Source organism: Ctenocephalides felis, unplaced genomic scaffold, assembly GCF_003426905.1.
Source record: "Ctenocephalides felis isolate EL2017-DRISC unplaced genomic scaffold, ASM342690v1 CF-g0.4_SCAFFOLD_01170, whole genome shotgun sequence".
Classification (NCBI taxonomy): domain Eukaryota; kingdom Metazoa; phylum Arthropoda; class Insecta; order Siphonaptera; family Pulicidae; genus Ctenocephalides; species Ctenocephalides felis.
In genome coordinates, this window is record NW_020537324.1 from 81,998,623 (window position 1) to 82,011,462 (window position 12,840).

General features: G+C 32.1%; 1 protein-coding gene across 1 annotated transcript; it reads right to left on the bottom strand.

The window, feature by feature from the left end:
* Positions 1–628: 628 nt before the first annotated feature.
* On the bottom strand, positions 629–12,840 carry LOC113367777 (putative uncharacterized protein DDB_G0271982). Its single transcript, XM_026609357.1, has 10 exons — positions 12,780–12,840; positions 12,612–12,714; positions 12,441–12,543; positions 12,201–12,368; positions 9,763–10,046; positions 9,595–9,708; positions 6,742–6,920; positions 4,516–4,701; positions 2,344–2,544; positions 629–687 (listed from the first exon to the last, which is right to left on the bottom strand). Exons 1-10 carry the CDS (start codon positions 12,838–12,840, stop codon positions 629–631), a joined length of 1,458 nt encoding a protein of 485 aa, XP_026465142.1.

A 12,840-nucleotide genomic window follows, 5' to 3' on the forward strand; every position in this document is an offset into this window, starting at 1 on the left:
ATAATCTATTACAAATTTATCCCGCAAACACTAAGCAATTGGCCTTGCGACTTGTTATTGTGAACGCAAGGTGAACTGGAAATTGCAATCGTTTGAAGTCAAACGGAAGGCCAGTCGGAATCATTGGTATGTCACAAAATCGCTAGCAATTGATTGAATGGTGAAATTCAGTGCGTGTACATCATTATTCTTTGCGGCAAGAATTGCTCGTTGACTTAACCAAGCATAATTCTGATAATTCTCACTAATGCCATTACTCGAATTTTTAATTACGGTGCGTGAAGTTCCAGCAGCTTGCATTAAGGCACTATGCCATGCACCACTCATTTTCTTAGCTATAAACCTTGCGGAGCCCGAGACCTTTTCAACGAATGCAAAATTGTCGAAATCGGTTCGTGCGTTCTGGAGGTATTTCGTCAGGAAGGAAAACCCGACTTATTTTTATTTATATAGAAGATATATATATATATATATATATATATATATATATAATTTTCCCTCACCAAATCGTGTATTGGATATGACAATGGGCTCTCCGGCTGCATCGTCTGCAGGAACCCCAAGCAGACACTTTGGAGGATTATTATAATCGAAAGGCAGTAACTGCTGATTGAATTTGTTATATTTGTCACGACGACTGCTGAATTGCTGCTGCGGATGCTGTTTGCTGTTGCGCTGCTGCGAAACCTAAATAGAAAAAAATAGTAAGAAAATTATAATATTAACAAATTATGATCTCTGATCTTTTGCCTAGTTATTTTTATGTTATCTTTAGTTTCTTTACTATTATATTATTGCTCGGAAATAGATTTGCTAAGGAGCATCATATCTCCTAATCCGTTTCTCATAAATTGTTAATAATTTCTGCTAATTGTTTTGCATATATCGGGGTCACCAATGTGGAAATTAATTAATTAAAAATAAATTTTAGTGTAGATTTAAAAAAAAATGTCTTACAGATGTATCAATTACAATTGTCGAGACATAATGACTAATGTTTTACAGCATAATATACTACATATATTACGGAATACAATTATTTATTATTAAATGTTTAATATTATTAACTTTCCGTAGGGTAGTTATAGTAATGGGCCAAAAATCGAAAATAAAAAATTTTGCATTTGAAAGTTTTGAAGGTTTCTGAACATTTTTAAGGGGCATACCTCAGAAGAAATGGATGTGTGTGTGCGTGTGTGTGTTTTGTATGTCCGCATTATTTCGTCCACGTTTTCGTGCGCACGGATCAACTGATTTGAATAGTTCAAAAAACATTCGATTCCTATTAATAGGGAGATGTGCTGATTAGTTTTTGGCAAAGGCAGGTCCAGCCGTTACGGAGATATGAAGCAAGGAGTGCAGAAAATAGAAATCGAGTTTTTGAGAGAACGGATCATTCGATTTGTATGATCCAAAAAACATTCAGTTCGTAATGACGGGGAAAAGTGGTTATTAGTTTTTTGCAAAGGTAGGCCCAGCGGTTTAGGAGATACAGAGCTAAATATTAAAAAAATGGCAGATTCAAAGAACTTTCTGCTTGTTCCAACAAAATAATTGCTTTTGGAAAAAAAAATTTGTTCCCAATATCTTTTTTCAAAAAATATTTTTGTAATTTTTGATTGAAAATTCAAAAAATTTACCCAGGCTAAGCACAGTCTAAGCGCCACTCTGGTACAAATGTTTACCCAAGTGCGTTTAGACTGTTTATGTACTTGAGCGATTTTCCAATTTTGTGAAAACTATTGAAAAAGTATAAATGAAAATGTCGCATAGAATTATTTGCAAATGCGTTTAGACTGTGACTATACGGGAGCGATTTTTCAATTTTGTATAAATCAGGCAACTATATTTTTTTTTTGAATTTGAATTTGAAATGAAATGACGATTGTTAATGTACCGGCGATAAATTGATTTATGATTTACATTTGATTTTCTCAGATATAACAAGATAGCAAAAATAATGGGAGTTACAGTATTCGTAATAATATATTTGAAAACGTTCAAAATTTCTCGAATATTTCATTACGACCTGCCTTTGACTAATCAGCACATCTCCCTATTAATACGAATCGAATGTTTTTTGAACCATTCAAATCGGTTGATCTGTGCGCCCGAAAACGTGGACGAAGAAATGTGGACATACAAAACACACACACACACACATACACACTTATCCATTTTTTCTGATTGTGACATATGCCAAAATGTTCAGAAACCTTCAAAACATGGAGAAATGCAAAAATTTTCATTTTCGATTTTCGGCCCATTACTATAACTGCCATACGGGAAGTTAATAAATAATCATATAAAATTTATTTCCTATATAAGTGTGCATCCTCTTACTTTCGATAGATGCCTGCTGTTCCCTCCTCTGTTGTTGCAGCAGCTGACCAAGCCCTCCGCCAATGCCCTCCGCGAATTGGCGGCCGCCCCGGAGGCCACCAGGCTGGTCGTCGCCGGAACCCGACACGGAGCCCCTGTTCCGGTCGCGGGATATCTCGCGCACAGTGATGGAGCACGCCCCCGGCTCGCAACGACAACCATCTGCAGAGGGAAAAGGACAATTATAACCAGTCGGTATTGGTATTTTGCCTTGAGGCAAGTTACATGAACTTCCCGATATGTGTAAATAATCGACTTAATTGATGATAGATAAATTAATTTATGAGTCGATTTATCTGTACAATTATGTTCTGATTTAAGCTTTGCAATAATTCTATAGACTGTCCTCTTATTCTTAACCAACTATCCTTTAATGTTCCAAGGCGTTCTACGCGTTCACAATTATTTTTCAATTATCCTACTCATAAATCTAATTCTCTCTTAAATTCGCCAATTTTACTTATGTCCTCTAACTTTAACTTAATTAATAATGAAATTGATAGTCACAACACTTCACCTAATCAAATAATCTCCATCTGCACAAGTTAATCTTTTCATTTTTTTTCAAATATCTCATTATTTTCTTATTATGTTTATAAATATTATTGTTACATTCTGCATTATATGTAATTTTATCTTAAGCATTTTATGTTACAAACTATATATTGTAATTTTGTATATATTTTAATTGTTATTCATTATGTAAAATAATTGTATTTTTGAGTCCTCTTGGAGAAATCTGTGGGCTATATATTTAAATAAATAAATAAATAAATAAAAGTATTCCGAGTGGATTTATTACACACAATTGAAAACGAACGAACAGGTTGACTCGGAGTATTTTCTAAAAGCAACTTTTGAAAAATTAACAATTATTATATTTGAACCAGTTTCCGTAGGACTTTAATGGTTTACTATGTTCAAGACCAAATACACTATCGTTATACCAAGTAAATCGTCTAATTTTATTTTTAACAAACGTCAAAAAAAAAAAAAACTACTCATTTTCTCAAACTTTGATATTTTTTTTAAAATTAAACTACTTGTCGTAAAGCCGTAATATTTCAGTAAGTTCTATAAGACCATGATATAATTATATCGCCAAAAAAAGTTCCATAAAAATCGGCTTCAATTTTTTTTCAACAGTTAATTACAAGAAAACGGCTCGATAGATTTTCTCCTAAAACTAATCAGTATCATTCCCAACTAATATCTTTCGAACAGTTTTTGATTTTTTAAAATCGGTTCGGTAGTATGAGCTTAAATGTGGACGAAAGGTTCAACACTTTTTTCCAAATTACAAAGAAACGGCTCGGCCGATCGTCGCACAAAACTGAGAAACGATAATCCTCAACTAGATACATCAAATGCTTTTTAAATATCTGAAATTGGTTCAGGAGTTTTTGAGCAAACATCGATGAAAGTTCTAATTTTGACAAATGCCAAAAGCCCATACTAATTTTTGCAAATTTTGATGAATTTTTAAAACTAAACCAGTTGTCGTAGGGCCGCAATATTTTAGTATGATCTAGAAGACTACGGTATCTACCGTCAAAAAAATAATCATAAAAATCGTCAAATTTTTTTTCTAAAAAACTATTACAAGAAAACGGCCCGGCCGATCTCTACCAAAAACTAATCAGCACGATTCCCAACCAATATCTTTCGAACGGTTTTTGAATTTTCAAAACCGATTCAGAATTGCGGGCTAAAACGTAGTCGAATTTTTTTTCACTTTTCTGCCATTTATAAAGAAACGGCTTGGCCGATCGTCGCACAAAACTGACAAACAATAGTCCTCATCGAGATACATCGAGTGGCTTTTAAATTTCTGAAATCGGCCCAACCGTTTTCGAGAAAACGTCGATTTACGGCAAAAAATCTGTTCACACACACACACACACATACTTTTTCCAAATTTAGTCTCATTAGAATCAGAATGTCTTGAAACGTCGAAAAAACATAAAATTAGCGTATCGGATTTTTTGATGAAAACATAAACTTCTCCTTCGGGAAGTTAATTATTTCATCTAAAACTCATCTCGCAAAATAGAGGAAAAGATCAAAAATTATTATTATTATTATTATTATTATTATTATTATTATTATTATTATTATTTATACATAACTCGCCTGCACGATGTTGAAGCAGAAGGTTGTTCCCGCTGTTGCCGACCAGGTGCTGGTTGTTCTGATGGATTTTTGGTCTTAAGTCGGCGTCGTCGAGCCACTTCTGGAAGGCGACTTCGCCCAGGCGCTGTTTCACCGCACGTTCCTCCTCCAGGCGGGCAAGTTCCAAAGCCCTTTGTGCCTTCTGACCTAAGGGGAAATAAGAAATTGTTATTAGTTGAACTTGTTCACTAATAGGGTTTATACAAAAACCGACACTTCAGAAAACCGGTTTTCGAACTTTAATTTTACTATAAAACCGCTTTTAGCCGGTTTTCGAATTTTATATAGAAAATAAATTTTTGCTCGAATATTATGTAATTTATTTGCAAATGTAGTATAATTTAGAGCAGTATTTGACTTATTTATTGTCAATTTTATAGATAGTAAACAAAATTATTTTAATTTTAATTAGTAGAACTAAAAAATAATAGTTTATCTTGATTAAATAACTTTGAAAATAATTATTCGTTATTCATGCATCATTTTCACATATAAGAATGAAAATATTTTTATGACAGTGAAAGAAATGTTTTCGAATAAATAAAAATAATACGTTTTTAAATAAAAAACATTCATTAAATTAAAAAAAAAATTAGATACATGTTGATACATACGTGTTAATATCAATTTTAGTTTTAAAAACAATTAAGCTAAACTAGGGTATTGCCTGTTCCGAGCAATTTTAATTAATTAATTTTAGACATTCTAATTGTTTTTTTTCTGTTTAATAAAATATGATTTCAAAAAAACTGAAAACGTCTATCGAATTGCTACTGAAATAGAGAATATACTGTCATACTTGCGACTAAGTTATGCATAATTGTTTTTAAAGCCTGAAATATTAATTCTAAGCTTTTTGTTCTTTTATTTGTGGCTTCTAGAGTTTAAAACTCTTTTTTTTAGTTTGAGTAGAGGAAGTTACTTCTTTAAGAAGAAGTCACACTGATTTAAATTACAATATACAGTGGTGTAAAAATCAAAATTAATATATACAAAATCTTTCTGGGGACCATTGCAGACTGATAAGATATCAAATGCTATTGAACCGATATGATTTTAAGAATCAAAACGCTTTCATCAATCTTTTAAATTTGGCTATATTTGTCATTTTCCATTTATACAGTAAAAACCGACTTTTTTCACTAAAAACCGGTTTTCGAATTCCATAATTTTCGCCAATAAACCGGTTTTTTGAAAACGGTTTTTGAAAACCGACAAACCCTAGTGTGAGCAAAAAATTATAACAAAGATAAAAAAAATTGAAGGAGTTAGCGAGATATTAAAAGAATGAGTGAGAAATTGAATTAAATAGTCGGGAAATTGTAAGAATGAGTGGGAAATTAAAAAAAAATGAGTGAAGAATTAAAAGAGTGATAGAGTAATTGCAAAAACAAAGGAGAAATTATAAATGATATTAATTAAAAATGAGCGAGAAACGAAAAAAATGAGCAATTGTAAGAATGAGTGAGAAATTAAAAATGATAGAAGATAAAAAATGAGTGAGAAATCGGAAGAATAAGTGAGAAATTTGATGACAAATTAAAAAATTGTAATAATGAGTAAGAAATTAGAACACTTAAGTAAAAAATTAGAAGAATAAATAAAAAATATGAAAATTTTACAAATTTAACAAATAGAATGAAAAAAAATTACAAATAGAATGATAAAGAGCAAGATAACAAAAATAGAGGGAAGTTAGCAAAATAAATAGATGGCAAAATAGATGTACAATATAGTACTTACGAGTGCAGAGTTTCTTAAACTATGGCTCGCAACCCCAAAAGTAGCATATAAAAATTCTGGGGTCGCGGGAGTTGCTAATGTCGAATATTTATCACGTCTAGGTTTTTGTATGTTTTACAACAGATTCTAAAACTATATATATATATTCATATGTATCTGTATATGTATATTGTTAACAAATAAATAAATCATCTAAAAATATTAATTTTTTTTTTATATGTATAGGGTAGTCAAAAAACTCGCAATCATAAATGGGGTCGTTGAGAAACTCGCTATCATAAATGAGGTCGCAAAGGTCAAAGTTTGAGAAGCCCTGATATAGTAAATAGTTAAGTAAAACGATATTTTTTTCGCCAAATACATAGGAAGAAAAAATCAAGTATGTAGGTATACCTAAAAATGTAAGTAAGTATAATAAAAAAAATTAAGTATGATTTCACTAACGTTTCTGTTCAAGTAACTTCTTTTCCTCCCACTGCCTGAGACGTCTCTCTGCTTCCTGCTCCACTTTAAGCTTCCTTTCCTGCTCCAACAGCCTCTCCTTCTCTCTCATTTCTTTCTGTCTCTCACGCTCGCGTGCTCTCTCTTCGTCTTTTGTGCGCAACCATTTTGCAAAACTCTCCCTAAGGAGAAAATAAAAAAAAATATCTTCAATTAAGGGGATATTCTAGTGTAGAACGATGAATTTTAGGTCATTTTTAAAGTGTCGTAAAAGAAAGCAATGAATGATTTTACTATTCATTTTTTTACCACTTGTTTATTAATATTATTAAAATACAAAACAAAAATTAAAAAATAAAAAAGTTGAAAATTGCAAAAGCTGGCAGCTGATGAAGTGAGTGATCTCAAAAAATTGGCACCTCAGTCTTGACACGATTTCAGCCCTCCTAACCATCGGAAATGCAAAAAATACAAAGATTATTAATCTACAATAATGTCGCAATCGCCCAACTAGCGACGAGTAAAAAAATTTTTTTTTTTACAAATTGGCTACTGTTTGAAAAAAAATGTGTTTTTTACTGTTTTTTTGAGTTTCTCGATTTTTTTAAAAGTAGAAAAAAATGGAATTTGGGGATGATCCTAGCTATAGATAGGTCTATAAACAAGACTCTCCGAACATTTCAAGTGAATCGGTCGAGTAAAACTCGAGAAATCGTGTCAACAGTACTGAGAAAGTCTATTCTGAAAAAAACGCATTTAAAGTTTTGCGTGAAGTCAAACTAGTATGAAGACCGAGTCAGTAAAATGTCTATATCTCTGAAAATAATTTAAATTTTCAAAAACCTTCTCGTACCCATATTCTTAGATAGTTAAACTTTGAAAATATGAAATAAAAAAAAAATCGATTTTTTTGAATTTCTACACTAGAATACCCCCTTAATGTTATCAAATAGTCAATTAAAGGGCATGGGAGTGTTTCCATACAGAATTTGCCCCATCCGGGTATTTAAATAATTTTCATGTCATTTTATAGATATTTTCGAGAAAATTCGAAATACCAAATTTCAAATCTGTAAGTCATCATTTGGCCGAGATATCAGTGAAAACATGTGAAAGTGGCCCCTTTTTTCAAACTCACTTTTTGTCGGGAATATGAGAGATATCGACAAACTGTTAACGACATTTTATTTATACTGATCTTGTTTATGTTGTTCATAACCAAATAATGTGCAAAAATTATTTGTTAGTGTGTGAAAAGGTGAAAATGATTTTTCATTTTCCATTTTCTACCAGTGCAGCTTGTTTGATTACTTTTATATTAGCATCATTCGAAAGCCTGTACATTTTTCTCTTATTATTCAGAAGCTTATACGGCGAATGAAAATAATCAATAATAATAATTGTCATTTTTATTCGGTTGGATTTTTTATTTTGACTAATGAATATACTTATAGTACAAGATATAAATAAATTTTGGTTTTTAATAAATATTTCCATACTTATATACATAATTCGTCGAGACGCGCGAAAACGACGAGCCTTATGCTTGCTCGTCGCTCTTGCAAAGCGACTTCATATGGGTGTTCTTGTACCGGCAGCGCGTGTACTAGTTTAATTTTTTCAAACTTTTCACCCAAAGTTCCACTCACATTTAAATGAATTTTTGAATAACAGAAGAAAAATGTACAGGCTTTCGAATGATGCTAATATAAAAATAGTCTGAAGAGCCGCACGGGTAGAAAATGGAAAATGAAAAATCATTTTCACCTTTTCACGCAATAACAAATAATTTTTTCACATTATTTGTTATCAGTACAAATAGAATGACGTCAACAGTTTTTCGATATCTCTCATATTTCCTACAAAAAGTGAGTTTGAAAAAAGGGGCCACTTCCACATGTTTTCACTGATATCTCGGCCAAATGATGAGCTACGGATTTGAAATTTGGTACACTGGGGCCTCGCTTTACGGCCTAGATACGTTCCGCAAAACTTGGCCGTAAAGCAAAAAGCCGTATAACGAATCAATTATTCTAATACGTATTCATACAAATTCAATGGGATCGGTTCCAAATTTAATAAATATATAATATGGTTTCATTCAAAATGCATTTTATTTTTTTTATTTTGTTTAAATTATAAACATATCTAACAAGAACATAAATTTTACATAAATAAAAAACTTCAAAAACATTACATAATTTTCAAATAAAAATGAAACAATTAAAACCTACAGATCACTGTCACCATCATTTTGCGCTGGTGGGTTGAAAAATTTGTCTTGTTTGTTTTGCCTTCTTGTCTATTTTTTCCTTTAGTGATTTATAACAGTTAATGGCTGAGTTAATTCCTCGATAAACATAAGCGCTACGTTCGATGTCAGGATCGTTTTCAAGGAAGATGTTTATACCTTGTTCAAAATATGAAAAAGCGCTCGACATGATTTTTGATGTTAGCTGTTTGGATACAACAGGTTCTGTATCTTCATCAATTGCCGGCTCTGCTTGCAACTGAATGAGTTCCTCATATGAAAGGGGTTTCCTATCAGTTGCAAGTAGATCCAGCACATCAGATTCGTTTAAATTAAATCTTCAAAACCGAGATTGCGCAATATATCGACATAGAGAAAAAAGCCGTTATAGCGAAACATTTTAGGCCGTATATCGAAAACGTACCTTAATTAAAGAGGGTCGTTATAGCGAAAGGCCGTATAAAGAGCGGCCGTATAGCGAGGCCTGGGTGTATTTCGAATTTTCTCGAAAATACCTATAAAATGGCATTAAAATTATTTAAAGACCAGAGTGAGGCCAATTCTGTATGGAAACACGCCCATACCCTTTGTGATAAACTCTTTACCTTCTTAGATCGTTCAGTTGTTGCTCCGAGCTCTCCTTCTGTTGCTGCAGCATTTGTTGTTTCTGACGCTCCAGTTGTTTCTCAAGAATCCTCTTTTGTTCCTTTTTGCGCAACCTAAAAACACAACATTTTACCAGTATCCTATCAATCAACCATCATTTATCTCACCATTCTTCATAATGTTCATTAGGATGATCCAGACGTCCAGTTTCTGCACACACACCAGCTTTACCAGCAGCAGCATCCTTTAAGCCGTCTCCCAATTTGCGAAGGGATATCGATTGAAGATTGGAGCCAGATGTTTTGCTCTTGTCATCGGATTTATTTGAAGGTGGCGAAGAATGCTGTTTTTGTTGCTGTTTCTGCTGCTGCTGCTGCTGTTGCTGTTGCAATTTTGCTGCACGTTGCGCAGCCAACAGGGCCGGGGTATGGAGGACTACTGGTTTTATAGACTAAAAATGGTAATAGACAAATGTATGAAATCAAGTATGCAGTTAAAGAAATGTGCATTGCACAGAATCCTATGTAACTTTATTAACTTACACGTAGCATAAGTTATAGTTATAGCAAATGTGATTTTTTTTGGTATGCTTTATAATTAGAGAAGAAGATGGCTGCTGATTAGTTTTTGGGAAAGGCAGAACCATCGGTTTCGGAGATACGAAAAAAAGTACAATAAATGTCAAATTCCAAAGAAAGATCCAAAAACATTATACTTTAAAATTGACTACATTTTTGCTAAGAAGGACCATTAGGTGGTCCAAAAAGATTATTACAAGTAATTAATTATTGATTCCAATACAAATATGGATTCTTGGTAGACAGGTAAACAGTTAGACAAAGAAAGATATATAGATAGATAAGTAGAAAGAGAGAGGAAAGAAAAGATGAAAAGAGACATATAGGCAAAGAAAAAAAGAGGCAAATAGATCCAGCCGTTTCGGAGAAACAGAAAAAGCGCAAATAATGTAAAATTATGTTTTGAGAGACTGATTCTTTTAACCAGAATGATCAATGAACATTTTACTTTAGAATTGACTACATTTTTGCTAAGGTAGGTTCTGCGGTGATCCAAAAAAATATTACAAATCGTTATTATTAATTTTTAAAACAGATAGACAAAGAAAGATATATAGATAGACAGAGATAGATAAAGAGAAAGATGAGAGGAGAGATGAGAAGAGACAGGTAAGCAAAAACAAAAAGAGACAAATAGATAAAGAAAAATAGAGAAAATGAAAGATAAATAAGCAATAAGGATAAACACATAGACAAATGTGCCAGATAGATCATATACAAATCAAGTTATTATTCATCAAATTGATATAAACTAGTGGGGCACATGACATCGTGCCTTAAAGCAAATCGCTGGAACTTCCCCTACCAAAAATTATTATTTTTTTAAAGATTAACATTTTTGAAAAAACTTCACTTTGAAAATATTAGATTTTTGAAAAACTATAAATTTTTGACAAAAATTTACGTTTATGAAAAAAAAAGACTTTGAAAAAAATATTTTCTTTATTATAAAATATTTTGTAAATTCTGAACTTTTTTTTTCAAAGTAATCGTACTTCTTTAACTGCATAGAGAAAATATCTAAGCGCGTAAGCGCCGCGTCGCCGTCTAACGGATAAACATTGGTACGGAACCCATAGGAATATTGTTAAAAACTCTATAAAATATCTGATAATTTGGTGTGCATATGTTTAATGATCATTTTTGACCGCCAAATGGCATTTTTTTTTTACTTTTTTTACTAGATCTCCGAAACCGCTAGACCTGCCTTTATGAAAACTTGATCAATTCTTCATCTTTTCAATACAAGTAAAATGTTTTTTGAATTATTAAAATCGGACGCTCCGTTCTCTTAAAAAACTGAGTTACCGTTTTTAGCACTTTTTGCCCCGTATCTTCGGAACGGCTAGACCTGCCTTCACCAAAAACTAATCAGCACGTCTCCTTATCAATACGAATCGAATGTTTTTTAAATAATTCGAATCGGTTGAACCGTGTTCCCGAAATCGTAAACGAAAATTTGTATCCGAACAAACACATAACACACGCACACACACATACATCCATTTTTCTAAGGTATGCCAAAATGTTCAGAAACCTCTGAAACGTAAAGATATATAAAAATTTTCGTTTTCGATTTTTTTGCGATTACTATAACATTCCCTATGGGAAGTTAAAAAGTTCATGCAAATTGCTTTAAAGCCACTTACACCTAGTTTTGTTTATAAATTCGAAATTTGTCTTTATCTCATCGAGACCTTTTAAACGAGTACCCACATGCCATATTTGACGTGACAATGTTAAAAGTTGTATTGACCCGCTGTACTATATTTAGTTCACCAACTCGTTTGCGTACTTATTTATTAGAATTCTTGTAACTCCTAATCCGTTGGTCGAATTTAAATGCAATATTCAACAAATTCGTACAAAATTAAATAAATTATTATACAGTCTAAAGTCATTTTACCTACAGCAACTCGGTATATTATATTTTAAAAATCATTAAAAACAAATTTTTCCGAAAAATCATCGATATTTTGGTATATGAGTGCATTTTATCGCTAATAATGAATTTTTTTTCTAATTACCTTGGTGGTTCTGCTGTGTCCTTTGCAAGTAACATCACTTATCCCAATTCCTGGTCGTTTATTCTTTTGGGAAAATTTTGGATTTGCTAAAACCGTCTTTTTGTCAAAACTGTCGCTGGAGCAGTTCGAGGAGAACAAATCTGTTGGTTGCGTTTGAGGTTGATCTAACTAAAAAAAATTAAAAAAAAATAGATAAACAAAATAATTATTAGTAAATATTATTTGCAATAGATTTTGTACCTCTTGGTCAAAATTATTCAAAGGCGTCGCCACTGAAATATCAGCCAGCGGTTCAAATTCCATGAGAGTTTCGAAATCCAAAGTTTTCATTTGAGGTTTGACACTGATAAAAAATAACATTAATAACAGTAATCATTTAACATTTTAATATAATTTACTGTGAATAATTACTTTGGTTCTTCCTGTTCAGTGACGTCACAACACAATGATTTTTTGGAGGGGCAATGAAGCACTTTCTTAAATTCATCTTCACTTTCTTGCAACTTAGTGATGGCTAAAACATTCAAAATTAACAAAATAAAGTATTTCATTTTTAATTTTAATAATTTATCGACTTACCTTGTTCTTTCTCCAACTGCACCAGCATCCTTATATCCAAGGGTTGAATTGACGAATTCAT

Bases quoted from the DNA above. Each gene is read 5' to 3' on its own strand.
- LOC113367777 (XM_026609357.1), bottom strand. From the start codon at position 12,840: ATGAATTCGTCAATTCAACCCTTGGATATAAGGATGCTGGTGCAGTTG. The intron at 10,047-12,200 runs GTAATTAGAAAA...TACCATTTTTAG, and splicing joins GACACAGCAGAACCACCAAG to TCTATAAAACCAGTAGTCCT. The intron at 9,709-9,762 runs GTGAGATAAATG...TTGTGTTTTTAG, and splicing joins AATGAACATTATGAAGAATG to GTTGCGCAAAAAGGAACAAA.